Genomic DNA, 26,309 nt, shown 5'->3' on the forward strand with positions numbered 1-26,309 from the left:
ATTATGCTATAAACAGTCGCAAATGTTGTGTGCCATAGACAGATCAGGATAGGTTATGTGTGCCACAGATCAGGACCATCTACACACTAACTGCAGTACTACAGAGTACCCCCTCCTATCACTCAGGTGCAGTCTTGTCCAGTGGAATTGCTCACTGGCAACTTCAATCACTTTTAAAATGCCAGATGGTATATTCCGTACAATCAAGAAATCTACTTCAGGAACATGCCTGGAGATGGACAGCCATAGCTTAGCTGTCAGGAACATGCCTGGAGATGGACAGCCATGGCTTAGCAGTCAGGAACATGCCTGGAGATGGACAGCCATGGCTTAGCTGTCAGGAACATGCCTGGAGATGGACAGCCATGGCTTAGCTGTCAGGAACATGCCTGGAGATGGACAGCCATAGCTTAGCAGTCAGAAAAGTACAGTTGCGCACATTTACCATAAATGTAGATGTTAGAGTGTATTCACTGTTGCAGTCATTATATTTGGGTAATCTGCTGGCAGGTTGCCTTCAATCAGCCTGAATAACAAAGTCTTGGGTCCTGCGTCAATAGCTGTCTCCTCCATGACATCAGGTCGTCAGGGGTATAAAACATGCAGCCGACGCCATTTTAATCAGTTTTTCTTGCCCCAGATGGCAGGTGGCCCCCAAATGGGGAGCAAAAATATATAAATAAACTGCAAATATATAAATGCACCTTAGAAACATAAAATTTACCTTCAACAAAAAGCAAATACACCACAAAGGCTTTTGAGTATAGTGAAGGAAAGAAAAGGCATAGAATGGGGGATGGCAGGTGGGTAACCCGGACTGCAACAGTGAATACACTCTAACATCTACATTTATGGTAAGTGTACACAACTGTACTATGTTCTTAGTGTTTCACTGTTGCAGTCATTACATTTGGGTAGAATCCCAAAGCTATGGATGGGAAGATGGAACTAAGCAGCATTATGAGCAGCTATAAGGCCCTGCAGGACTGCAGTGGCAAAGCCTGCTCTACATTTAGAGAAGAGAGGTAAATAATAATGCTTTGTGAACGTATGAACAGAGCTCCAAGTAGCAGCTTCTAGAATGTCTTTGGTTGGGACCCCTCTGAGAAAAGCTGCTGAGGTAGAGGCAGCCCTGGTGGAATGGGATCTGATCCCCTTGGGCACAGTTTTACCATGGTGTAAATAGCAGAAACTAATGCAGTGTCTTATCCATTTAGAAATAGTCTGCTTTGATATAGCCTTCTCCTCTGATCCTGCAGCAAATGCTACCAGTAGTTGCTCAGACTTTCTTATAGATTTTGTCCTGTTTAAGTAGGATCTTAGTAGTCTATGTACATCCAATGAATGCAGAATCCGCTCCCCCTTGTTCTGCGGATTTGGAAAAAATGTTGGCAGGTGAATGGTCTGGTTAAGAGCCACACTGGATACCACCTTAGGCATAATGGAAGGGTTGGTCCCGAGGGCCACCCTGTCCAGGTAAAATATAATTAAAGGCTCCACTGCCATGAGAGCCTGTAGTTTTGAAACCCTTCTAGCTGAAGTGACTGGCAAAAGAAAAGCTGTTCCCCAAGATAGAAATGTTATATTCGCAGTAGCTGCTGGTTCAAAAGGAGGCAGGGTGAGATTTTCCAGCAAAAAATTGAGTTCCCATGCAGGAGTTGGTGCTCTCCTGGGAGGCCTTACATTTTTGGCCCCTCTGAGATACTGTTTTAGCAGTGGATGAGAAAAGAGAGGAGGCTCTGTTGTAATCAGCCGAGATGGCAGAGGCATGGATTTTTATTGAAGAAAAAGATAGGCCCTTGTCAAGCATCTCAGTTAAGTATTGTAAAATCTGAGGAATATTGGGCTTCGCTGTGTCTATTCCTTGCGCTTGGTTCCAAGCACAGAATCTCTTCCATTTATCAGCATAAGATTTTCTAGTACTAGGCCTTCTGGCTTCCAAAATTACATTTATCCCAGGTTTACTGAGAGATGTGGTTTGAATAATTAGTTGATTAGCCATGCTGCAACATTCAGAGTTTGGAGCAGAGTATGCAGAATTTGATAGTTCTGCTGAGACAGTAGATGAGGTGGTTGAGGCAAGTACCATGGAGGAAGGTGTGACATATTCCTTAGAAGCGGGTACCAGTGTTGGCGAGGCCAGTCCGGAGCAATTAGAATAGGTTTTGGTTTTTCCTGCCTTACTTTTAGTAAGACCTCGGAGAGTAGAGGCAGAGGGGGAAAGGCATAAAACTGATAGGTTTTTCCAGCTGAAGGATATAGCGCATCCACTTTCCATGCTTTTTTGTGGTGAGTTCTTGTGCAGAATTTGTCCAACTGATGGTTTTGAGGAAGAGGCAAATAGATCTATGTCTGGGCTTCCCCATTTCTGTGTTAACATGCTGAAGATTTGCGAATCCAGTTTCCATTCATGCGGGTCCATAAGATTTCTGCTTAGGTCATCTGCCAGAGTATTTTGCTTTCCTGGCAGGAACTGAGCTTGAAGATGTATTTGGTAAGTCAAGGCTGTGTTCCACAAGGCCATGGCTAGTCTGCAAAGGGGGAAGGAATGGGTACCCCCCTGCTTATGTACCACATGACTGTGGTGTTGTCCATCTTTATCAGTAGTTGTCCTGGATGAAGTAAGTCCTTGAAGGCTTTCAAGAGCATTCTGAACAGCTAGCATTTCTTTCTGGTTGATATGCAGATGCATTTGGTTTGGGCTGAATGCATCTCCCTGCTAGGTGGTCCCCCCCCCCAAGCACAGTCTGATGTATCTGTAGTTAGGGTTTGGGTGGCAGGGGGTAGAGTGAACGACAGTCCCTTGTTTTGGTGACATGTCTCTGCCCACCAAAGAAACTCCTGTTGTAGGCAGGGAATGAGAGGAATCATTGTTTCCAGGCTGTGACAATGTTGACTCCATAAACTTTAGGATGCCATGAACCCAAAAGCCTGCAGAATTTGTCTTGCAGATAACTGGGTTTTTGTTGCCATTTGTTTGAAGTATGTTGTCAATTGTATTTGTTTATCTGGCATGAGGTAAGCCATCTGGGCAGTTGTATTCAAGCTTGCCTTTTTACAAACGCCAGATGTTGAAGAAGAGTGTCCTTGTCCTCTGCCTGAATGAGACAATCGTCCAGATAAGGATAAATTTGAATGTTTGTCTAGGAAATGCAATTACTGGTGCCAGGCACTTTGCAAAGACCCTGGGCGTAGTAGATAAGCCAAAGGGCAGTGCAGAGAATTGGTAATGCAAAAAACCTGCTTTGAAGCGGAGGTATCTTCTACACGATTCCCTTATTGGGATATGCAGGTATGCCTCAAGTCTACAGTTACTAACCAAGCATTCTTGCCTAGCACAGGCAGTAGCTGTTGCAAAGTCAACATTTTGAATTTTGGAATGTCCAGGAACTTGTTCAGAATCAATAAGTCCAGTATTGGACGCCACAAATAGTCCTTTCTGGGTACCAGGAAAAGTCTTAAATAAAATCCTTGTCCTTTTTCCTTTCCTGGTACTGGTTGAATAGCCCCCATATCCATGAGGAACATGACTTGTTTCTGGGCCTCTGCCCACTAGTTTTGTGGCAGATCCGGCCATCCATTTGGAATTGGCAAAGTAAGGAAATGAAATCTGTACCCCTGGGATACTATGTTTAATACCCACTTATCCTGGGTAATTAACTGCCAATTTTGAGCATGAAGTGCTAGTTTTCCCCCCAAGGGGGCTGCCAAAAGATTGGTGTTTGGAGATGGTAGAGGAAAAAGTCATTGAGACAGCTTACTGTAGGGTTGTGCTTTACCACCTCCAGATTTGGAGGTGGAGGCACCCCATTGCTTTGACCAGTAAGATCCCTGTGATTGATATCTGGAGCCTTTTGAGCATCTGGGTTTGCCCTGAGTGGCTCTGTTGGACACAGGAAAGGACCCATTTTTAGTGGGCCAGTGTCTACTGAACCTGGGTGGTTGCACTTACAAGAAATCTTTTACAGTTTGCATAGATTTAGCTTTGTCTTCTATTTTCTTATTACCAAACAGAGTATTATGCTGCGAAGGGGCATCCAACAATTTAGCTTTAACATGATCAGGCAGATTTTGCTCCTTGAGCCAGGCATGCTTTCTTACCATCCAGTAACGGCGGCCCTACAAGAGGCCTCCAAGGAATCAAAACCACATTGCAAAGTATGCTTTCCAACCTCTTCTGCTGAATGCAATAAATCCTGTAACTCTATTTTCCACACAATCAGAAAACAACAAAATTTTCTGTTTCAGTAAGCCCATAACATGCTGTTGATATTTAAGCATATGAAACTGGCAGTTTAAAGCCCTGATTGCCAAGGTTGCAGACGTATAAACCTTCTCACCCCATCTATCCAGCGCCCTGGAATCTCTATCAGAAGGGGTAGGATTTTTGGCTGTAGAAGCCTTAACACCCTTGGGACCCTGAGAAATAGTCTCGGGATCAGCATCAGGAGTTTTGAAAAGAAATTTGTGGGAGTCAGGAACTCTAATATCCGTCTGGCTTACTAGGAGCCGGAGGCAGGAAATCAGGAGCCATGCTTGATTCCGAGAACACATCATCAACAAGGTCTAAAACAGGAGGTATTGCCAAAGAACTCTGCTGAGGAAGAAGGAAATCTCTAAGCCTCTTTTTTGATTCAGAAATCCTAACTCTCCCAGTGAAAATGTTCCCTTAAAGTATGCAAAGTCTCTCCAAAAGAGTAATCCTCAGGAGGAGATGCAGATGGGATGGATTCCTCAGGAATAGAAAATTCCTGATCAGAAGAAATGGAAACCTGATCTGAAGATTCATCATCAGTGCCTTGCCTAAGCCTCTTACCAGGGGGGGGGTTTGGGAACCCCTGATCAAGGTAATTAAATCCTCGGCCATTTTGATCATTTGTTTTTTAGGCATAGGGGCCTGAGCACGTGGCTCGTGAGTCAGTGTTTTAGACACAGAAGTTGTTTTGACCTTGTTTTTGTTGATGGCGTCGGTTTAACATAAAAATGTTGAGGCCTGAAAACACCCTCAGAAGCCGGTGCCTGCTCAGCGGCTCCGGACCCATCCAAGGGAGAGACATCTGCGGGTTCAATACTTTGCAAATCTCGCAGGATACTGGACTCCGAATGGGTCTCGGTAGAGGCCTGCAACTCAAAAGTAGCAGTTATCAGGGGCTGCGAAAGTGCCTCACTGACTACCGGCGACTGGCTTAGGAGAAGCTTCGTCATCGGTTTTGGACCTAGACTGTCTTTTTCCTTGCGTTTTTGTGTGAACTCTGGTAGTCGGATTGCTAACAGACGACATTTCAGGGTAGTTAAATCTTGAACCAAAATATTCAGAAGCAAAAATATAAACGCTTAATAATGTGTTGGTCAAATTTAGCACAAAACCGACAAGGCACGTTGTGATCAGAGCCTAGGCAAGGAATACAGTACAAATGAAAATCCTCATGAGGTATTTGCTTCCCACAAGTAATGCAATTATTAACTTTTACTGACTTTGGTAAGGAGCAAGAAAAAGGTTCCCCAACGGGGTACTTAGCTTTAGATTGAAGACTTCGGTTCTGAACTCGAAAACGAAAGTTTCAGGAGTCGGCCGACCGGCACTTGCGAACTGCTTCTACTTCGGGCACCGCGTGGCAAGAAAGACGGATTAAAATGGCGTCAGCTGCATGTTTTATACCCCTGACAACCTGATGTCATGGAAGAGGAGACAGCAACCGACGCAGGACCCAAGACTTTGTTATTCAGGCAGACTGAGGCAACCTGCCAGAAGATTACCCAAATGTAATGACTGCAACAGTGAAACACGAAGATCATCATGCCTGGAGATGGACAGCCATAGCTTATCAGTCAGGAACATGCCCGGAGATGAGACAGCCATAGCTTAGCAATCAGGAACATGCCTGGAGATGGACAGCTATAGCTTAGCAGTCAGGAACATGCCTGGGGATGGACAGCCATTGCTTAGCAGTAATACCCTTCCTATAGTGTCAGGGACCCATCATCCTAAAACAATACTCATTCTGTCCATTAAGTGGTAAAAAATTGAGTCCGTCTTCCTGAACCTTATGAAGATGGAAGCTTCTTCCATTTCAGAGAAATCAGTCCTGAAAGTGTCCATAAACTGCTGTAGAAGCCAGACAAAATAATTAGTACTAACTCTGTACACTGCACCTTGGCAGTCATGGTACTGCTCAGTTCCTTAGCTTCCCTCTAGACCCCTCACGTCAGGAATTGCAACTCTGAAAGATGCATCAGCTAAATGTGCCCCTCACAAGACTAAGACCAACAGCCAACCTTTGCCCCATTAATAAAAAAGAACAGCTGGTCTAATTCCAAATACTTGACCATATAAATAAATATGGGTTACATTACATTTTCATTACAAGCTTTGATGCCACAACACTCTTGTATATGTCACCAACTCAATGTACAATACAAGTGGCCCTTTTCACAAGGGAATCTTTCTTCAAATGACTGTCAATAACGTATCTAACCAAACTGAAAAAAATAGTTTTAGGGACAATACCATGAATGAACAATCAATCATCGTTATGCCACGGTGGTACGGCGGTAGCGTTGTTACCTCACAGCAAGAGGTTCTCCCGTTCGATTCTCGGCTTGGCTTGGGAGTGCCTTCTGTGTGGAGTCTGCATGTCCTCCCCTCGGCTGGGTAGCATTCGAAAGACATGTGTGCGTATATGGGTGTGCCTTCGTTGAAGGTTGGGCGTCGAGCTGGCACCTCGGCGTTTCATAAAAAAAAGATCTACTGCCAATCATTAGTGGACCGGAGTTCTGCTGTGGCGACCCCTTACTGGGAAAAAGCCAAAACAAAAAAAACCATGAATGAACAATCATCAAGCATGAACAGACTCAACATTTTCTGACATGGGTATTTTCTACTGCAACATGCCACAGAGCTGTTACTGGTCAGCAACTTCTCACTTAAATGCATATGTCACAGATACTAAGTTCCAATATTTTCCCTATACTGCAAGAAAACCTGCATGCAGAGTTTGACACTAAAATTAGACCACCAATAACGAAGCTCACCATAAAACCCCAAATCGGCAAAACAAACAATCACGCTCACCACCCACATCCTAGAAGCTGGATGAAAAAAATCTTGTGTTCTTCTTAGACCATTTATATAACATCATGCTCCACACTACCTGAACATACTCCAAAGTACAACCTGAAAAGAAGCAGAAGACTGCCGATGTACTTGCTCCAAAACTGATAAGCTAGAGCAGTGTTCGCCAGCCACCGGTCCGTGGAGCACTTGGAACCAGGCCGTCGGATAAGGTAAGTGAATGCATGCATGAGTGTGCATGTGTCTGTGTGAGTGAATGCATGCATGAGTGTGCATGTGTCTGTGTGAGTGAATGCATGCATGAGTGTGCATGTGTCTGTGTGAGTGAATGCATGCATGAGTGTGCATGTGTCTGTGTGAGTGAATGCATGCATGAGTGTGCATGTGTCTGTGTGAGTGAATGCATGCATGAGTGTGCATGTGTCTGTGTGAGTGAATGCATGCATGAGTGTGTGCATGTGTCTGTGTGAGTGAATGCATGCATGAAATCAAGAGAGTCTGTGTATGTGTGAGAGTGGGACAGTGAGAGTGATGTGTGAATGAATGCAGGAAGGAATGAAGAAGTGGCTGCGTGTGCCAGCGATCGGGAGTGTGACAGCGATGTGTGAATGAATGCAGGTATGAATGAGGAAGTGTTCGTGTGAGAGATCAGGAGACTGACAGCAATGTGTGAACGAATGCAGGAAGGAATGAAAAAGTGGCTGTGTGCCAGCGATCGGGAGTGTGACAGCGATGTGTGAATGAATGCAGGTATGAATGAGGAAGTGTCTGTGTGAGAGATTAGGAGACTGACAGCAATGTGTGAAGGAATGCCGGAAGGAATGAAGAAGTGGCTATGTGTGTGTGTGTGTGTGTATGTGAGAGACCAGGACAAGGAGAGCAATTTGTGAATGAATGTGTGAATGAATGCAGGTATGAATGAGGATGTGACAGAGTGTGTGTTTGACCGGGAGAGAGAAGAGCAATGTGTGAGTGAATGCATGCATGAATGCAAAAGAGACTGAGTTATGGACAAAATGTACGCAGACCTCATTGCTGCTGCTGCAGCGATCACACTCCATCTCTCTGACACACACACACACACACACACACACACACACACACACACACACCTCAACCTCTTCCTTAGATCAAGAAATGTGGACAAAGCCAAAAATAATGGGGGGACAAAGGCCCAAAACAGGGCCCCTTTTAAGTGCTGCTCTTACAAACTTTGAAAGTTGATAGAAATGCAGGTTTTGCATTAGCATGAATTTTCTGAAGGGTATGAAGTATGAAACTCAACTGTCTTATTTTCCGACTTCAGCCTCAATGATGAGCATCATGGAACATATAAACAATGACATTAATAATCTCCAAACTCTGGACCCTACCCAGTTTCGGTTTGTAAAATGCTGACCAGGTCTCCTAAACCTGATAGACGTCTTTGAAGCGGTCACCAAAGCCATAGGTGAGGGTAAGGTGGTTCACACAACCTATCTAGATCTCGCCAAGGCTTTTGATACCATCCCCCACTCTGGAATTATAGATAAACTCACTAAACTAGGTATAAATCCCCTATGTCACAAGATGGGTTGCCAACTGGCTCACTGACGGAACCCACACTGTGAAAGTAGCAGAGTCCAAATCCAACTTCACACCAGTGACAAGTGGAGTACCACAGGGTACAGTGCTGGGTCCTCTCCTGTTTGGTATCTACTTCTTTGAAGTACAGGTTAAAACAGAAGGTCTTTGGCTAACGAAGTTCGCAGATGACTGCAAACTAGGAGCCATAATCAAAACTCCTAACGATGTGGAATCCTACAAAAGGGCCTCACTACATGCCTGGTGTCAAAGCCATGAACTCAAGCTCAATGCCAAAAAGTGCATCGTCATCCCTTTTGGTAAAAACTCTGTACCCATGAGCTACCACATAGGCAGTAGCCTACTTAACACCAAAAGTGTGATGAGACCTTGGGACACAGGTGGAAAGTAGTCTCTCCTTTGATAAAAATTGCCACAGTAGTCAGGAAATCTTTCTACGTGGCATACCTCATCACAAAAGGTTTCTCATCCAGGAAAAAAAGAGGTCATTGTTCCCCCTCTACTCGTCACTCATTACACCCATTATAGAGTACAACGCCCCTTTTGGTATGTACCTCACAAGACCTCTACAACTGGAAAGGCCGCAGAAATACCTCACAAAGAGGATTATCTGCCTCAAACAGATGCCCTATGCAGACCATCTCAAAAAACTCCAGCTTTACTCAGTCGCATATTGCCTACTCAGAGGCCATCTCTGCCTAACATACAAAGCTATGTCAAACCCAGAGCTGTTGGACATGCTCCACTTAAAGAAATCCCAATCCCTCCGAGCTACATGCTCTAGGGACCTAAACCTTGTCACCACAATAAACAGAATATGCTGGAGGGATAGATTCCTGTCTCAGAGACTTCCCATAATCTTGAACAATCTACCTATATTTATCAAACAAAGCTCCTCATTAGCACTCCAAGAAAAATCTTGATGATTGGATGGGAGATAGGAAATTCACCCCGGGGATCACTTCTGTGGCTCTGCTCGACAGGGGCACAGGAAAATAAATTTCTTGGGTAGTGAAAGCCAGGGTACCATTTGGCTAGCCTTATATAGGCCCTAGGGCCAATAGCCTAGTACCTACCTACGATCTGCCAGTGATTGGTCAGAAAACGACAATTTTATGAGAAAAAGACTAAAAATAGGAGACAAAAATCTGGACATTCTGTGAAAATCTGTACAGTTGAGAAGTATGCTGGACAGAGCTAAATAATAGGGACAGATGTTAAATATTGCTCTTGTAAACAAAATCAGTAAGGTTACCATTAAGTTTACTTACCTCTCAACCATAGTAGATCAATGTTATGCTGTTAAGCACATTGTACACTTGTTTTTTGGCAATTATTGCCGAATGTCTTTTTATTGTACTTTGGAGCTTTTCTCCCAAAGTCTGGCCTCCTCATTAAACAAATGTCAAATAAATAAACAAATAAATAAATACAAACTTTATTATGCACGCCGCAAGATGGCTGGTCCATGGAAAATTGTCTTACATTGATACCAGTCCCTGGTGCAACAAAGGGTGGAGATCACTGAGCTAGAGTATATATCAAAAGAATGTGCACTAGAGGTAGTGAAGCACAAGTTCCTGAGTACCGAGCAAATGTACTAGACATAGAGCAGCACAATTTCCTGAGCACTGAGATGATGTACTAGCAGTAGTGCGGCACAAGTTCTTGAGCACTGAAATCATGTACTTGTGGTAGTGTGGCACAAGTTCCTGAGTATTGAATAGATGTACTAGCGGAAGTGCGGCACAAGTTCCCGAGTACTGAGTAGATGTACTAGAGGTAGTGCGGCACAAGTTCCTGAGTGCTGAACTGATGTACTAGAGGCACATGTGGCACACGTTCCTGAGCATTGAATTGATGTACTAGAGGCAGTGCGGCACAAGTTCCTGAGCACTGAGTAGATGTACTAGAGGTAGTGGGGCACAAGTTCCTGAGCACTGAGTAGATGTACTAGCAGTAGTGCGGCACAAGTTCCTAAGTACTGAGTAGATGTACCAGAGGAAGTGAGAGTGGGCATATGAGTTTTCCACCCACAGCATAATGTCCATCTAAATAAGACTGGAGAAAGCTCTGCAAAAAAGTGGGAGTAACGGCTGAAAGACACTTTGGCAAATCAGCTCATACATTCTGCACTTCTCATGCTCCTTGTCACAGATGTTTCTGTATGAATTTTGTTTTAAAGAGGATTCTCACCTGCCAATACAACAAAGACCATCCCAACATTCATGAAAATCAGAGATGCTCCTCCTCTTGCTTGTGCTCAGCTTACATTATTCACACAATGCAAAGCTACGAGTAATTATGAGAGCAGGTGGCTATGCCCTCCTCCTATTCTGCTGTCCTGCTCTAGTTTCATTTCATGAGTGCTACCGAAACTGACAATAAGAGTAGCCGGTGAAAACCAATATGGTTTCTGCCTTGATCCTGTCCACCAACGCACACACTTATTAATGAGAACAAGCTGCACAGCACAGGAAGCAAAAAAATATGTGAAATTAAATAATGCAGGAAGGCGAGAGAAAGTATCAATGTACTGTGTGTAGAGAAAGTATCACCCTTGTGTGTGTGTGTGTGTGCAGAGAAAGTATCAATGTACTGTGTGTGTGTGTGTGTGTGTGTGTGCAGAGAAAGTATCACCCTAGTGTGTGTGTGTGTGTGTGTGTGTGTGTGCAGAGAAAATATCAATGTACTGTGTGTGTGTGTGTGTGTGTGTGTGTGTGCACAGAGAAAGTATCACCCTAGTGTGTGTGTGTGTGTGTGTGCAGACAAAGTATCAATGTACTGTGTGTGTGCAGAGAAAGTATCAATGTACTGTGTGTGCAGAGAAAGTATCAACCTAGTGTGTGTGTGCAGAGAAAGTATCAATGTACTGTGTGTGTGCAGAGAAAGTATCAATGTACTGTGTGTGCAGAGAAAGTATCAATGTACTGTGTGTGTGTGCAGAGAAAGTATCAACCTAGTGTGTGTGTGTGTGTGTGTGTGCAGAGAAAGTATCAATGTACTGTGTGTGCACAGAGAAAGTATCAACCTAGTGTGTGTGTGTGTGTGTGTGTGTGTGTGTGCAGAGAAAGTATCAACCTAGTGTGTGTGTGTGTGTGCAGAGAAAGTATCAACCTATTGTGTGTGCGCAGAGAAAGTATCAACCTATTGTGTGTGCGCAGAGAAAGTATCAACCTAGTGTGTGTGTGCAGAGAAAGTATCAACCTAGTGTGTGTGTGCAGAGAAAGTATCAACCTAGTGTGTGTGTGCAGAGAAAGTATCAATGTACTGTGTGTGTGCAGAGAAAGTATCAACCTAGTGTGTGTGTGTGTGTGTGTGTGTGTGTGTGCAGAGAAAGTATCAATGTACTGTGTGTGTGCAGAGAAAGTATCAATGTACTGTGTGTGTGCAGAGAAAGTATCAACCTAGTGTGTGTGCAGAGAAAGTATCAATGTACTGTGTGTGTGCAGAGAAAGTATCAATGTACTGTGTGTGCAGAGAAAGTATCAACCTAGTGTGTGTGTGTGCAGAGAAAGTATCAACCTAGTGTGTGTGTGTGCAGAGAAAGTATCAATGTACTGTGTGTGTGCAGAGAAAGTATCAATGTACTGTGTGTGTGTGTGTGTGTGTGTGCAGAGAAAGTATCAATGTACTGTGTGTGTCCAGAGGAAGTATCACCCTAGTGTGTGTGTGCAGATAAAGTATCAACCAAGTGTGTGTACAGAGAATGTATCAACCTAGTGTGTGTGTGTGCAGAGAAAGTATCAATGTACTGTGTGTGTGCAGAGAAAGTATCAATGTACTGTGTGTGTGCAGAGAAAGTATCAATGTACTGTGTGTGCAGAGAAAGTATCAGCCTAGTGTGTGTGTGTGTGTGTGTGTGTGTGTGCGCAGAGAAAGTATCAATGTACTGTGCATGTCCAGAGGAAGTATCATCCTATTGTGTGTGTGCAGAGAAAGTATCAATGTACTGTGTGTGCAGAGAAAGTATCAATGTTCTGTGTGTGCACAGAGAAAGTATGAACCTAATGTGTGTGTGTGCAGAGAAAGTATCAACCTATTGTGTGTGTGCAGAGAAAGTATCAACCTATTGTGTGTGTGCAGAGAAAGTATCAATGTACTGTGTGTGTGTGCAGAGAAAGTATCAACCTAGTGTGTTGTGTGCAGAGAAAGTATCAATGTACTGTGTGCGTACAGAGAAAGTATCAACCTACTGTTTGTGTGCAGGCTTTTTACTTACCACATCTGAATGAGACACTTCAAGATGACACACATTGCCAATGTACCTTAAACATGCATTCCAAGAAATGTTAAAATTCAACAAGACCACAGGATACGTGCCCAAGGAGTGGCGTACGGCAACTGTGGTCCCACTCCACAAAGGCGGTGCCTCTACGGACCCTGGTAATTACCGCCCCATAAGCTTAACAAGTCTAGTCTGCAAAGCTATGGAGAGGATCATAATGGAGCTCATAAACAAAGATATAGGGGACTTGCAGACATTGGACCCGACCCAGTTTGGCTTCGTCAAGGGAAGATCATGCCTTTTGAACTTGGTCGACTTATTCGAAACAGTCACCAAGGCCATTGATGAGGGAAAGGCAGTCCATACAGCCTACCTTGACCTTGCAAAGGCTTTCGACACAATACCCCACACTCTGGTATTGTAGAAAAACCTACCAGCTTAAATGTAAACCCATATGTCACAAGATGGGTTGCAAACTGGCTTAAGGACAGAACCCACAGGGTTAGAGTTGCTGGCGCTGTCAGACTCCAAGCCGGTCACAAGTGGTGTCCCACAGGGCTCGGTCCTTGGCCCCCTATTGTTCGGCATCTACTTCTCAGAAGTACAGGCCAACATGGGAGGACTTTGGCTGACAAAGTTTGCAGACGACTGCAAACTGGGCGCCATAGTGGAAAGTGCATCGGACACGGATATCCTTCAGAAGGGACTCACGGAAACAGATAGCTGGTGCCAGAGCCATGGCCTGAAGTTAAACGCCAAAAAATGTGTAGTCATACCCTTCGGGAAAAACAAGGTAACCCCAAGCTACCATATAGGTGGCAATCCACTAAGCAAAGAAGAGGTTATCGGGGACCTGGGGACCCAGGTTGACAGTGGCCTTTCTTTTGACACTCACATTGCTAAAGTGGTTAGGAAGACCTTCTACATTGCCCACCTGATCATGAAGGGATTCACATCCAGATCTAGTGAGGTCATTGTTCCCCTGTACTCTTCACTTATCAGACCAATGATCGAGTACAATGCCCCATTCGGGATGCATCTCACCCATCTGCAGCAATTGGAGAGACCCCAAAGTTCCTCACCAAAAGGATAAAGGGACTCCAAAATCTGTCATATGCTGCCAGATTGAAGAAACTCCAGCTCTATTCAGTTGCATACCGTCTGCTCAGACGTGACATGTGCCTGACATACAAGGCCATGTCCAACCCGGAATTAATGGACATGCTCCACCTCAAAAAATCCAAATCCACCAAAACCACTAGAGCAAGCGACTTAAACCTTAGCACGGACATAAATAGGACGTGCTGGAGGGATAGATTTATCACTCAGAGACTCCCTATGCTGTGGAATAAAATCCCAGTCCATGTGAGGCAGAGCACCTCGCTGGCTCTGTTCAAGAGAAATCTTGACCTGTGGATGGGAGATCATAGGTTTACCCCAGGAATCATCTCTGTGTCACTGCTGGACAGAGGCACAACAAACTAATGGGCACAGTATTTTTTCATATAAGGGGTGGCGCAAGCCACAAAAATTTGGGCTAGGCTTATAAATGCCTTAGGGCAGATAGCCTAGTATAAACCTATGAACCTATAAGATGGCAACTAGTGCTACCTGCCTAGTTTACTGTGCAATCTGAACTAAAAGGGAAAATGTGCCACTGTCTACACTACTTCAGTCCTAGAATATTGTTCTACTTCATATTAAGCAAGGATAGCAAATTGCTCCTTTATACTTAAGTCACACTAATAACATACTAAGCAAGGACAGCAGACAGCTCCTTTAACACGCAACAGTTTACCTTAAAATTATTACAATTCATATAAGGCTCCTTTAACACGCGACATCTTACCTTAAAATAACTATAATTTGTGTAAGACACCTTTAACACGCAACATCTTACCTTAAAATCATACGTATAATTTGTATAAGGCATCAGTCCACTTTCGTAGGCGCTCTTCAGGTTGAAGCCATGACTGATTCGACCAACGGTCGTGCCATTTTTCCCATTACAGCTGAAATTAAGAAGGCTTTTATTGTACCGCAGTTCCTTAAAATCTTTGTGATTCGTGTCAACGTCTCCCGATGTTAAGTACTCGACAACACCTGCAATCGGGAAATGCATAATGAAATGCAATATACAGCAAAACCACACAAGAAAATAGCAATGTACTGAGGGAACATAGTTACCCTTTGTTTTTAGGAGGAGCAATGAAAAAAGCCAAATGGCACACACATAAAAGTGCAATTTACCACACTTCTGACACACAGACCTGCATAGCCAGCAACAGACTATCCTTGATCACCCACCCAAGATTTTTTTTTTTTTTTTTGGGGGGGGCCACAGGGTCACACCCATGTAGAAATCCCAGAGGAACACCACAGAATTTGAATGGAGCACAAAAGGACAGCCTAAACACAGCCCACTATGTGTTGAAACCTAAGGAACGGTTGCAGGAAAAAAAAAAAACAGGGATAATGTTAGGCAAAAAGGAAAAAAATCCCACTAGCGCTACGGAAGACACCGTCTCCAATTATAAGGCAGTGACTGGATGCAAGAGCAGGTGCTGGGCAAATAAGATGGTAAGGATTATGCTGCCTTATACTACACCTGCTTATCTGCAGCAGGCTTCAAAACGCAGCCTGGGTTACAGCATTAAACCATGAAGGGTAAGGACATTAAAGTCTAAACTCTGGAAAAGTTGCAGGTAAACTGCTCAGCTAAAAGAAATTTTGTAGATTTATTTCTGTGCTGATGTGCAACAAGGGAAGATAACTGGTAAAAGCAGACACGTCTCTGACAACTGAAAGAATAGTTGTGTAAAATCTTACCATAACCATACGATGTCCTTCTCTTCCATGTTCAGTTTTCAAACATGTGGGATCCTCCACCTGAGGCAACCCAACCATCAGACTCGTATACAAAACTTTACCTCTGGCTGCTGTATGGTGCATGGGACGTCAAACACAGGGGCCATAAATGTGACATCCGCAAGCAAAGACCTCAGAACTGAAAGCCTCAGTCGGACAATAGTCTAAGGCAAACTGAAAGGATGCCACCCAGAAAGGGAAAAAGGGTCTTACAGAGGGTAGGAGGATGGGATAGGAATACTGCAACATGGAAGAGGACATTATGCTTATAAGGGTCTTACAGGGGGTAGGAGGGTGGGACAGGAATACTGCAACATGGAAGAGGACATTATGCTTATGGTAAGATTTTACACAATTATTCTATGTCCTCCTAGTCTCACGCTGCAATAGTCAAACATGTGGGAGAGTACCAAAGCTCAATCAGTGTTGTGGGAGGTGGAAGAGGATGCAATCTCCAAGAATCCATGGAGAACACCATTAGCAAATCCTGCCCCAAAGATGCAGTTCAGTTTATAATGTTTAGTGAAAATGTGGACTGAAGACCATGTGGCAGCCTCTACAATGGTGGCTGCATCTAGCCCTTTGGAGAATGTCCCTGAGGAGGCCACAGCTCTGGCTGAGTGGGCTCTGACTGTGTAGGGTAACAGTTTCCCATGGAAGGAGTAGAAGAAAGATATTGTTTTGGAAATCCATGAAGATGTAGTTTGTTTGGCTACTGCTTTCCCCAGAGCCCTGCAGTGAAAGGATACAAACTGGTTGGACTTTGATGTCCTCAGTCTTGTCCACATTGAATCAGAGTTGGTTAACATCTAGGGAAAGGAGCACTCTCTTTTTGTCATTTTGAGGGGAAGGAAAGAAAGTGGGCAAATGAAAAGACTGATTGAGGGATAGTTCACTGACCACCTTAGGCATGAAGGAGGGGTTTGTACAAAGAGAGACCCTAATCTTATGAAAAATGATGTAAAGTGGGTTAGCCATGAGTGCTTGTAACTCAAAACTTCTAACAGAAGTTAGGGATACAAGCAGCACTGTTTTCCAAATGCTGATACTGCAGGTTCAAATGGAGTGAGGGTTTCCAAAATGAAATTCAAATCCCGAGGAGGAGGGATAGGTTTTCTCGGTGGTCTGATGTGAAGGACCCCATTTGAAAAAATGCCTCACTTCTATCCTGGATAGTAACGGTGGACTGAGAGGTAAGCAAGCAGAGACGGCAGACAAATGGACTTTCAGTAAGGAGTATGAAAGTTCACATTTTAGGAGCTCAGACAAGTAAGACAAGACTAGAGGTATATCCACCTGAAAGCGGGCTAGTTGTCTGTGAAGACAGCAAGTGGAGAACCTTTTCCATTTGGATAAGTAGGATCTCTTGGTAGTGGGTTTCCTGGCAGTGGGTTACCTGGCCTCCTGCAGGACAGATAGCATGTCCGCTGAGTAAAGGTGTCTAAAATGGGATTAAAGTTTTATCACCCACAGGGTTAGTCAGAGTTTGCAGGTGTGAGAGGATAAGAGATCCCTGCTGTTGTGCGATGAGATCCACCTTGTGGGGTAACTTGGTGACTGCTCTTGGCTAGTAACAAAAGAAGGGGGAGCCAGTGTTCCTTTGGCCAAAAGTGGGTCACCAGCAAGACGTCTGGCTTGTCCTGCTAAATCTTAAGCAGGATTTTCTTTATAAGACGGAAGGTGGGGGATGCATAAAGAAGCATCTCCCTCCAGGAAATTGTGAAGGCGTCCACTCTCCAGGCTTTTGGGGTGATGGACCTTGAGCAAAATAGCTGTAGTTGTCTGTTCTGACGGGAGGCAAACAGATCTATCTGTGGTGTACGCCATCTGTGGAGTACGCCACCAGTAGACTATGTCCAGGAAAACATCTCTGTGTAACATCCATTCGCGGTTCTGAGACAATGCCCTGGTGACAGCATCTGCCTGATTGCTGTTTTGTGATGGGATGTAAACTGCCTGTAGTGTTACCTTGGAGAGGGTAGCCAATCCCCATGCTTGGATGGCCAGTCCGTAGAGCAAGACATGGGACCCCCCTTGCTTGTTGATGTACCACAGGACTATGGTGTTGTCTGTAGAAATTCTGAGAGGACCTGGATGTATGAGAAGGAATACCTTCAAAGCTAGAAGGGTAGTCATTTCCCTGAGGTTAATGTTTTTTTCCGAAGGTGGGGGTCCCACTGGCCCTGCACTTTGAGTCTAAAGTGGCCCCCACGCCAGATCTGATGCATCTGTGTACATCTGCTGAACTGTAGTGGGAGGCTGTAAAGGAAGCCCTAGATTCAGATAAATTTGCTGAATCCACCACCTGATTTCTTTCTTTAGACATGGAAGGAATGGCACCTGAAACTCTAGTGGATGGGCGTGCGGAGACCATACATTCTTCAAAAACCATTGAAACTTCATCACGTGAAGCCTGGCAGGAGGTATCATGGGGAGAGTGGCTGCCAGCAGACCCAGGAGGTGAAGGAATTCCCTGGCTGAAATGCAGCTGAGCAGCAGTAGTTTTTGAAAGAAGTTGGTAAGAGAATTGACCTCTTCTGTTGGGAGAAAAGCCTTCATCAAATCCGTTCTTATTCTGCAACCCAAGAAAATCTGGACTTGGGAAGGAATAAGAGGACTTGAGAAGGCTGACTGTGAAGTTCAGGCTTTCAAGGAGGTAGATGGTGAACTGAAGGCGTCTTTGCACGGTACTTAGATCCTCTGCCTAGATGAGGAGGTCCTCCAAGTATGGGAAGATATGAATGCCTTTTATTCTGAAAAAGGCCACTATGGGGGCTAAATATTTTGTAAATTCCCTTGGTGTTGTAGACAAACTGAAGGGCAAGGCAGTAAACTGATAGTGTGAAGGTTACACTGAGAAACAACTGTGAAAGGCTGGGTGGACAGGAATGTGAAGATGAGCCTCCTTCAGGTCTAAAGTGGCCATGAGAGAACTGGGTGTTGAGTGGAAGAAGGGTTTGCAGGGACAGCATGCAGAAAGTGGGTACATGCAAGAAGGGAGAGACAGGTCGAGAATGGGCCTTACTTTCTTGAGAATAGGAAGATCCTGGAACAGAAGCCTTGACCCTTCCCCGTCATGGTGACACCCTTTATATAGTGTCCTGTAGGACCAGATCTTGAATCAACTGGGGAATGAGATTTTTTTGTGTGTGTGTGTGTGGGGGGGGGGGGGGGATACCTTTTGGGGAAGGTTTTTCCTGCCAGGTCATAAAATAGCTTTTTTCCACAACTGATAGAATGCTGTTCTGAGGTGACTGCGGTGATTTGTTGCCACAGGGGAAGTCGGTGAGAGACGGCCAGAAAGGGGAAGATGGTAAGGGGAGTCCTGACAGTCATGCATTGTTAGGCCGGTCAGGAAAGGGCCGTCTTTGATTAGTTTGAGAGGTGCTAGGTCTGGTTTCCTGAATAGAAGGAGCAGAGGCGTTCCTGACAAAACTTGGTTTGTCAGGGCAGATTCTGTGAAACTTGGGCAATGGGGAGACAGAGAGGTGCCCGAGGTCCTGCAGCTCTTTGCTCTTCTCTTGCAGACGTTTGAGGTCCTGCAGCTCTTTGCTCTTTTCTGCAGACGTTTGAACAACTCATTCTGTTGACTGTTTCCCAAAGAGGAACTTATTGTCAAGAGAGGCATCCATAATAAGAAGTTATGTACCTACCATAACGTTCCATGTTAGTTGTCTTCTCTCGCCTTCTTTCTTGCTGGATGGGTTCGGAGCCGATCCTCGGCTCCGACTCGGCACTTGCTAAGCTCGAGAGCTAATTTTACCAGCTCGAGGCAATCCTATATCCCATGATGCAAGGCGGAGACTACCCAGATCTTGTTTGATAGCTAAGGAAATTATGGAATATAGTCTTCCAACTGTAAAGGAGGAAGAAAAAGTAACAATACTAAAAATGACAATCATAATCATCATAATCCTCTGAAAGGGATCAACCTAATCTAGTGACACTAGAAGCTGATTAGCTAGAAAAAGGATAAAGCCTCTTAAGAGAAGAGGCATAATCTTCTCGGTCTGACCAGGCTAGGGGGATGGAGGGCGGGACGCAAGAAAGAAGGCGAGAGAAGACAACTAACATGGAACGTTATGGTAGTTACATAACTTCTTAATGTTAAGTTGTCAATATCGCCTTCATTCTTGCTGGATGGGACTGCGTCCCTAGCACTTCTATCCTGGGTGGCTCAATGGAACAGACTCTTGAGAACGGTGGAACCAAAATTCGCTCTGTCTCTGGAGGCCAAGTCTAATTTGTAATGTGAAACAAAGGTATGAGGAGAGGCCCATGTGGCTGCTGCACAAATAGTGTCTATTGGAAGTCTAGCCTGAAAAGCTGTAGATGCAGCTAGAGCTCTGGTAGAATGGGCTTTTGGCCTAGAAATAAACTCTTTGCCTCTGAGCTGATAAATGTAAGTAATCACAGAAGACAGCCATCTAGATAAAGTCACCTTGGAAACTGGAAGGCCTTTCCTGTTCTCTGCATAGGATAGAAACAGTTGATCAGATTTCCTAAAATGTTTAGTTTTGTCTAGATAATATCTGAGCTGGCGGTGAACATCAAGACAATGTAATTTTTGTTCTGCTCTATCAGAATAATTTGGAAAAAAAAACGGAAGATCAATGGATTGATTTAATTTCGTCTGCAATGCCACTTTGGGTAAGAAAGACGGATTAGTCCTTAGAGATGCCCTGTCTTTGTGGAAGATTATGTACGGAGGACGAATGCAGAGAGCATGAAGCTCAGATACTCTCCTGGCAGAAGTAAAGGCGACTAGAAAGAGTGTCTTCCAAGAAAGAAATTTCAAAGAACAGGCAGCTGCAGGTTCGAAAGGGGGAAGAATCAAGGATGTTAAAATTAAATTTAGATCCCACTGTGGTGGGGGGTCTCTAATCGGAGGTTTAAGTAAAAAGATACCTCTAAGGAATGCCTTGCAAAGTTTATGTGACATAATCTTGTGGTCCAAAAGGCCTATATGAAAATTCGAAATGGCTGCCAGCTGAACTTTTACTGTGGAGGAAGAGGATCCTGAATGAAAAATCTCAGCTAGGAAGTCCAAGACCGAATGAATTGGAGCAGTAAAGGGGTCTATGTTCCTAGCTTTTGCCCAGAAGGAGAAACGTTGCCATTTACTAGTGTAAATCCTTCTGGTGGAAGATTTAAGGGAAGCTACTATGATATCCCGTACAGGATTAGAAATCATAGGAAGCCTGGCTAGGGATGGCAGTGGAGCAACCAAGCAGTGAGGTTGAGAGAAGGTATGGATTGGTGCAGCTGCCCCGACTGGTGGGTCAGAAGATCTGGAACCGGGTCCAGATGCCATGGCTGTACCAAAAGATAACTATGTAGGAACGGAAACCATATCTGTCTAGGCCAATAAGGGGCAATGAGAATCATCTTGGCTCTCAAGGCGGTTGCTTTCTGAATTACTTGAGGTATCAGAGGAACGGGGGGAAAGGCATAAAGAAGTCCCGAGGCCAATCTTGGGTTAGAGCGTCTCTGGGGGGATGGCCTGGAAGGGAGAAAAAGTCGGGGCATTTGCTGTTTTGAGGGGTAGCAAAAAGGTCGCAGCAAGGAAGGCCCCACTCCTGAAAAATCTCTTCCGTCACTGATTGTTTGAGAGACCACTCGTGAGGCATGAGAATAGCTCTGCTCAACCTGTCCGCTATGATGTTGGATTTCCCGGGGATATGCGTTGCTATCAGAAACCGCTGAGAAGAGATTGCCCACTGCCAAAGTCTGAGAGCCTCTCAACGCAGTGGATAGGACTTGGTTCCGCCGTTTGTTGATGTACCACACTACGGACATATTGTCCGTTTGGACTGCAATAGTTCCCAGGGGAAGAGTGTCGTTGAGGTCTTGCAACGTTAAAAGCACTGCTCTCATCTCTAGGACATTTATGTGCAGATGGTATTCGAAAGGTTGCCAAGTGCCATGGACCATCCTGCCCTGATAATGCCCCCCCCACCCGATCAGGGAGGCGTCCAATGTAACCGTGGCAACTGGGGCAGGAGGAACAGAGGGTCTGCCCTGATGGACTTAAGGGGACGATATCCACCAGGTCAGATGCCTTTTGCAAGTTGGAATTATTATGATCCTGTGACGCATGGGAAGTTGTTGAAAGGACCATTGGGCGAATAGCATCCATTGTAGAAGATGCATGTAAAAGCGGGCAAAGGGAAGAAGTGTTATGGCGGCCGCCATAAGACCCAATACTTTCAGAGCAAATCTGGCCTGAATTTTGTAGCTGAGAAGAATCACCTGGACATGACTTTGAATGTCAAAGATCCTTTGGTCTGTTAACTTTGCTGAAAGTTGTACGGTGTCCAATTTTGCGCCTATAAAAGTAATAGATTGACAAGGCGACAAGGCAGATTTTTCAAAATTTATAGAAATCCCTAGCCCTCTGCAAATGTGAATGGTGTAATCTCTGGCTTGGAGAAGTTGATGCCTGGTGGTGGCAGTGAGGAGCCAGTCGTCTAGATATGGAAACACCTGGAATCCTTGACGTCTCAGGTGAGCCGTAACCGCTGCCATACATTTGGTGAACACTCTGGGGGCTGTAGTGAGTCCAAAGGGCAGGGCCCTGAATTGGAAGTGACTGGTCCCCAGCCGAAAGCGGAGAAATCTTCTGGAGTGCCTGTGAATTTTTATGTGATAGTACGCATCCTGAAGATCTATCGAGCACATCCAATTGTCCTTGCCCAGAAAGGGTAGAATGGACTGAAGCGTGACCATCCGGAATCTTGATTTCTTTACAAACTTGTTTAGTTTACTCAGATCTAATATTTGTCTCCAGTCCCCTGTTTTTTTTGGAACTAAAAAGAACCTTGAATAGATTCCGGATCCTAATTGGTCCGCTGGGACTGGCTGGATGGCTCTTTTTGCTAGCAGTTTTGATATTTCTAGTACTGCTAGTTCCCTTAGACCGGGTGGAACGTCTGGAAGGGTTCCCTTTTGCTGAATTGGGATTTGAATAAAGGGAATTTTGTAACCCTCGGATATAATCGACTGTACCCATTTGTCTTGAGAAAGGGAAAGCCAGGCTATTGGGTACAGCGATAATCTTCCCCCGACTGCCTCCGAAGGTGGACAATCAGGCAACATCTCAGGGATGCTGGAAGGGTTTGTCAGAAAGAGGCTCTCTGCTACCCTGATTCTGCGGACCCCCTCTGCTGCTAGGGCGGCGTCTATTATTGTTACCCCCTCTGCCTTCTGGGGGTAAACTGGTAAAATCTGAACATTCCACTAGGATACACATATATACATACACTTGGGACGTCAAAGGAGAGTATTCACAAGTTCAAGATGATTTGTATAAGGACATACACACGTTTGTGTGCACACATATACATATGTATATGGACATGTGTGTGTGTGTGTATACGTGTGTATACATTTATATATGGATATGTTCAAAATAGAAGTAGGTATGAGTACATCTAAACATCCAAGACATTATTGTCCAAAAACAACAACACACAATTCCACCAGTTCCATCTAAGTAATCAGATAATACGATTTTGAGTAGTAGACATCTCCATGTCGCTCAAGACACACACCTTCAGTCTGCGTTTATCAAATTCAGTTGGTTTTTCTTTGTTTATAACTATGATCTCATGAAAGTCAATTTTCATTGAGTGCCATATATTTGTATTAATGTGTTATGTTGAGATTTAAAATGCATTAATGTGATTGTGTTTTACGAGTTACAATAGCATTTGGAAAAGATTTCAAAAGTGAATGATCAATTCACTACGGGATGTATCATGTGATTTCTGTTCTGTATTTTGATATTGTTGCAGTAAAGACCGTTAAGAATGTTTACATGGGATCACAATTCTCACGGTTTAAATCGTGGTAATAATTTTTTCATTGCACATAATAGTTAATCATGGTTCTATATCCAAGAACCAACAACAGGTGTAGTTTTTACTTTGAATCAGTTTATATTGAAATCATGGATATGAGCTAGTTAAGGTAGATTCAAAAAGTTTTGATATTAGGTCACTAAACTTCGGTTTTTATTTCAGGTGTTACTATTTTAATAATGATGTACAAAGTCACATCAAAACATGTATTTAAAATTATTTTTTAAAATGTGTATATATATTTGTTTCTATATATAATATATTATTTAAAAATGTCAACATTGTCATTTGCGATTTACATCATTTCCTGTACATGTCTTTAAAACCAGGATGTTGGGAGGCATCCTGGTTTTCTGAGGAAGTTCACGTTGACAATAAAGTGAAAGAAAGCGCTAAAATTTATCTGGCTTTGCAGCCTCTTTCTCACTTCAACAGTCGCTAACTTTTCAGTATTATTGTTACCCCCTCTGCCTTCTGGGGGTAAACTGACTTCGGGTGTCAGGTGTGACTCCTTGAGATTTGCGGAACCACATTTTCCCTCCCTTCTGTCCTTTGGGGTAAGGTCTTGAAGGGGTGGAGAAACGGACTCCTACGGCAGAAAGAGTCTTGCCATCTTGTTCGCATCTAGTCAAAGTGTCTTTCACTTGAGGTCCGAACAAGGTCGAACCATCAAAAGGGGAGTTTGTGAAGGACGCCTTGAAGGGGTCTGCAAAATTACAAAGCCACATCTAGGACTGACACCTTAAAGCCACTCCTGTGCCTGCGGCCCTACTCGCTCCATCGGCTGCATAGGAAATGAGCCGCATAGAGGAGTTAACAATGGAGTTAAGGATTCCTAGCTGTGAGCTAATCTTATCCTGAGACCCAGCAGCTGACGGATCCTGTAAAACTTCTCCCAACTCTTTAAGAACATCTCTTTGAAGGCGGGTGAAGTGGCACAAGTAGTTCAGTGATCTCAAGGCAAAAGTCGCTGAAGAAAAAATCTGCTTGCCGTACCTGTCCATAGTCCTAGAATCCTTGTTAGGAGGATGGACAGGTACTGAAGGATCAGCTAGTTCCTTCTTGGTGGCAGCAGCCACCACCATGGCATCAACTGGGACACCCTTTGTCAAATATTGTCTATCTGGTGGGGCCGGAATGAATTTAGAAGGCCTCCTAGGAATAGGTTCCACCGAATCCGGAGCCATCCACATCTTCTGAGCCACTACATCCATAAGAGGGTCGAAAGGCGGAGACACCCAGGAGGTGGAGGGTCGAGATCCGAACGCCTCCAGGTATACTGACTCGTCCTCAGAAGAATTAAGGGAGGGCCAGTTCCCCCTCTGCTTAAGGAGTTCAAGGATGTCTGAGAAAGAGACATCCTCAGAGGAGGACCTTGGGGATCCCTCCGACTCATCCAGGTCAGTATCAGATGCAATAGACTCGGGGGAGTCTAGATGTTTCCTCTTACATGTCCTCTTATGCGGAGGTTCACCTGACGGATCAGGAGAAGCCTCAGAAGAGGAAGATATTCCCAATGGGGAAACCTGAGGCGTTGGATCTCTGGGTCTGGGAGCAAGAGAGTGGGAAGAGACGTCAGCAGGCACTGTAGTGGGAGGAGCTGATGGAACTGTCCGTTGACTAAGCCCAGGGGCTAGTACACTCCTCATCACCTCGAAGGCTCCCCCATCAGAGAGACCAGAAAGTTCCCGCTCCGAAGAGATAGGAACCCCAGGCCTCACCGAGAGGGAAGGCTCCGAGGCAGATGTCGGGGCTGAGCTCACCAACGCCGAAGCCCCGAGAGGGAGAACGGGGTCGGACAAGGGTCCGATGCCACTCGCCCCCTAGGAGCCGACGAGAGAGACCAGACACCCGGATCCCTCCAATGAAGGCCTCAAGGAAGAAATCGGAGCAGAGGACGACGGAGCCGAAAGGGGTGGTATCGGCTCCGAAGCTACAACGGTCACGGTTCTGAGGAGCTCCAGCTCCGAGCTCTGTAAGAGAGTCGAAGGAGGAATGTTTGGTGGATGTGAAATAACTACCGTCTGTTGAGACGGGCTATGGAGCATTTGGGCCAATGCCTGAGACTTTAATAGTCTACTCACCACTCTCTCGAGGTCGTGATCAGACCGAAAAGAATGGCTCCGATGGCTCCACTCCGAGAGCAAGGGTGATCTTGGAGCCGAACGTATAGACTCTAATGAGGGGGATCGAGATGTCTTTTTAGAGATCGATGGAGCCAAAGGAGCCGAGGATAGGTCGGCTCCAGCCGGAGCAGACACTGAATGTCCAAATTGGGCAGTATCGGCGCGGATGGAGCCGATACTGTGACTGCTAGAATGGAAGGATCGGCTCTGGCCGGAGCCGATCTCGACACTGGAGAAGATAAACCAGTAGCCGATGGCTTGGAACTTTCAGCCGAAGGCTTGATAGGTTTCGAGGGCTTCCCCGGTGCCGACTTAGTCGGGGAGCTCTCAGGCTTTAATAAGCCCCTCAATATCAATTTATTTCTGCACTCCTGCAGGACTCTTGGGCTGAAGGCATGACAGACAGCACAAGAGTCTTGCAGGTGCAGAGGTCCCAGGCAGTAAACACAAGAAGTGTGACCGTCTGTCAGAGACATCTTCTGACAGCACGAGTCACACTTCTTGAAGCCTGAGACCTTTGTGTCCTTCGACATAGCTGTGTCGAGGAAACACAAGTTGTCAAGAAAAAA

At 44.9% G+C, this 26,309-nt stretch overlaps 1 protein-coding gene across 2 annotated transcripts in view; it reads right to left on the reverse strand.

Moving 5' to 3' along the window:
* The window catches only part of CNOT6 (CCR4-NOT transcription complex subunit 6), a 1,957,714-nt gene that overhangs the window by 89,672 nt on the left and 1,841,733 nt on the right, over window positions 1-26,309 (reverse strand). For both annotated transcript variants that reach the window (XM_044068935.1, XM_044068934.1), the window contains exon 11: window positions 14,785-14,987. In XM_044068935.1, coding sequence (XP_043924870.1) covers window positions 14,785-14,987 — 203 coding nt within the window. The remainder of the gene's footprint in view (window positions 1-14,784; window positions 14,988-26,309) is intronic.

This window comes from Protopterus annectens, chromosome 4.part0 (genome assembly GCF_019279795.1).
Source record: "Protopterus annectens isolate FY-2018-M chromosome 4.part0, PAN1.0, whole genome shotgun sequence".
NCBI lineage: Eukaryota > Metazoa > Chordata > Ceratodontiformes > Protopteridae > Protopterus > Protopterus annectens.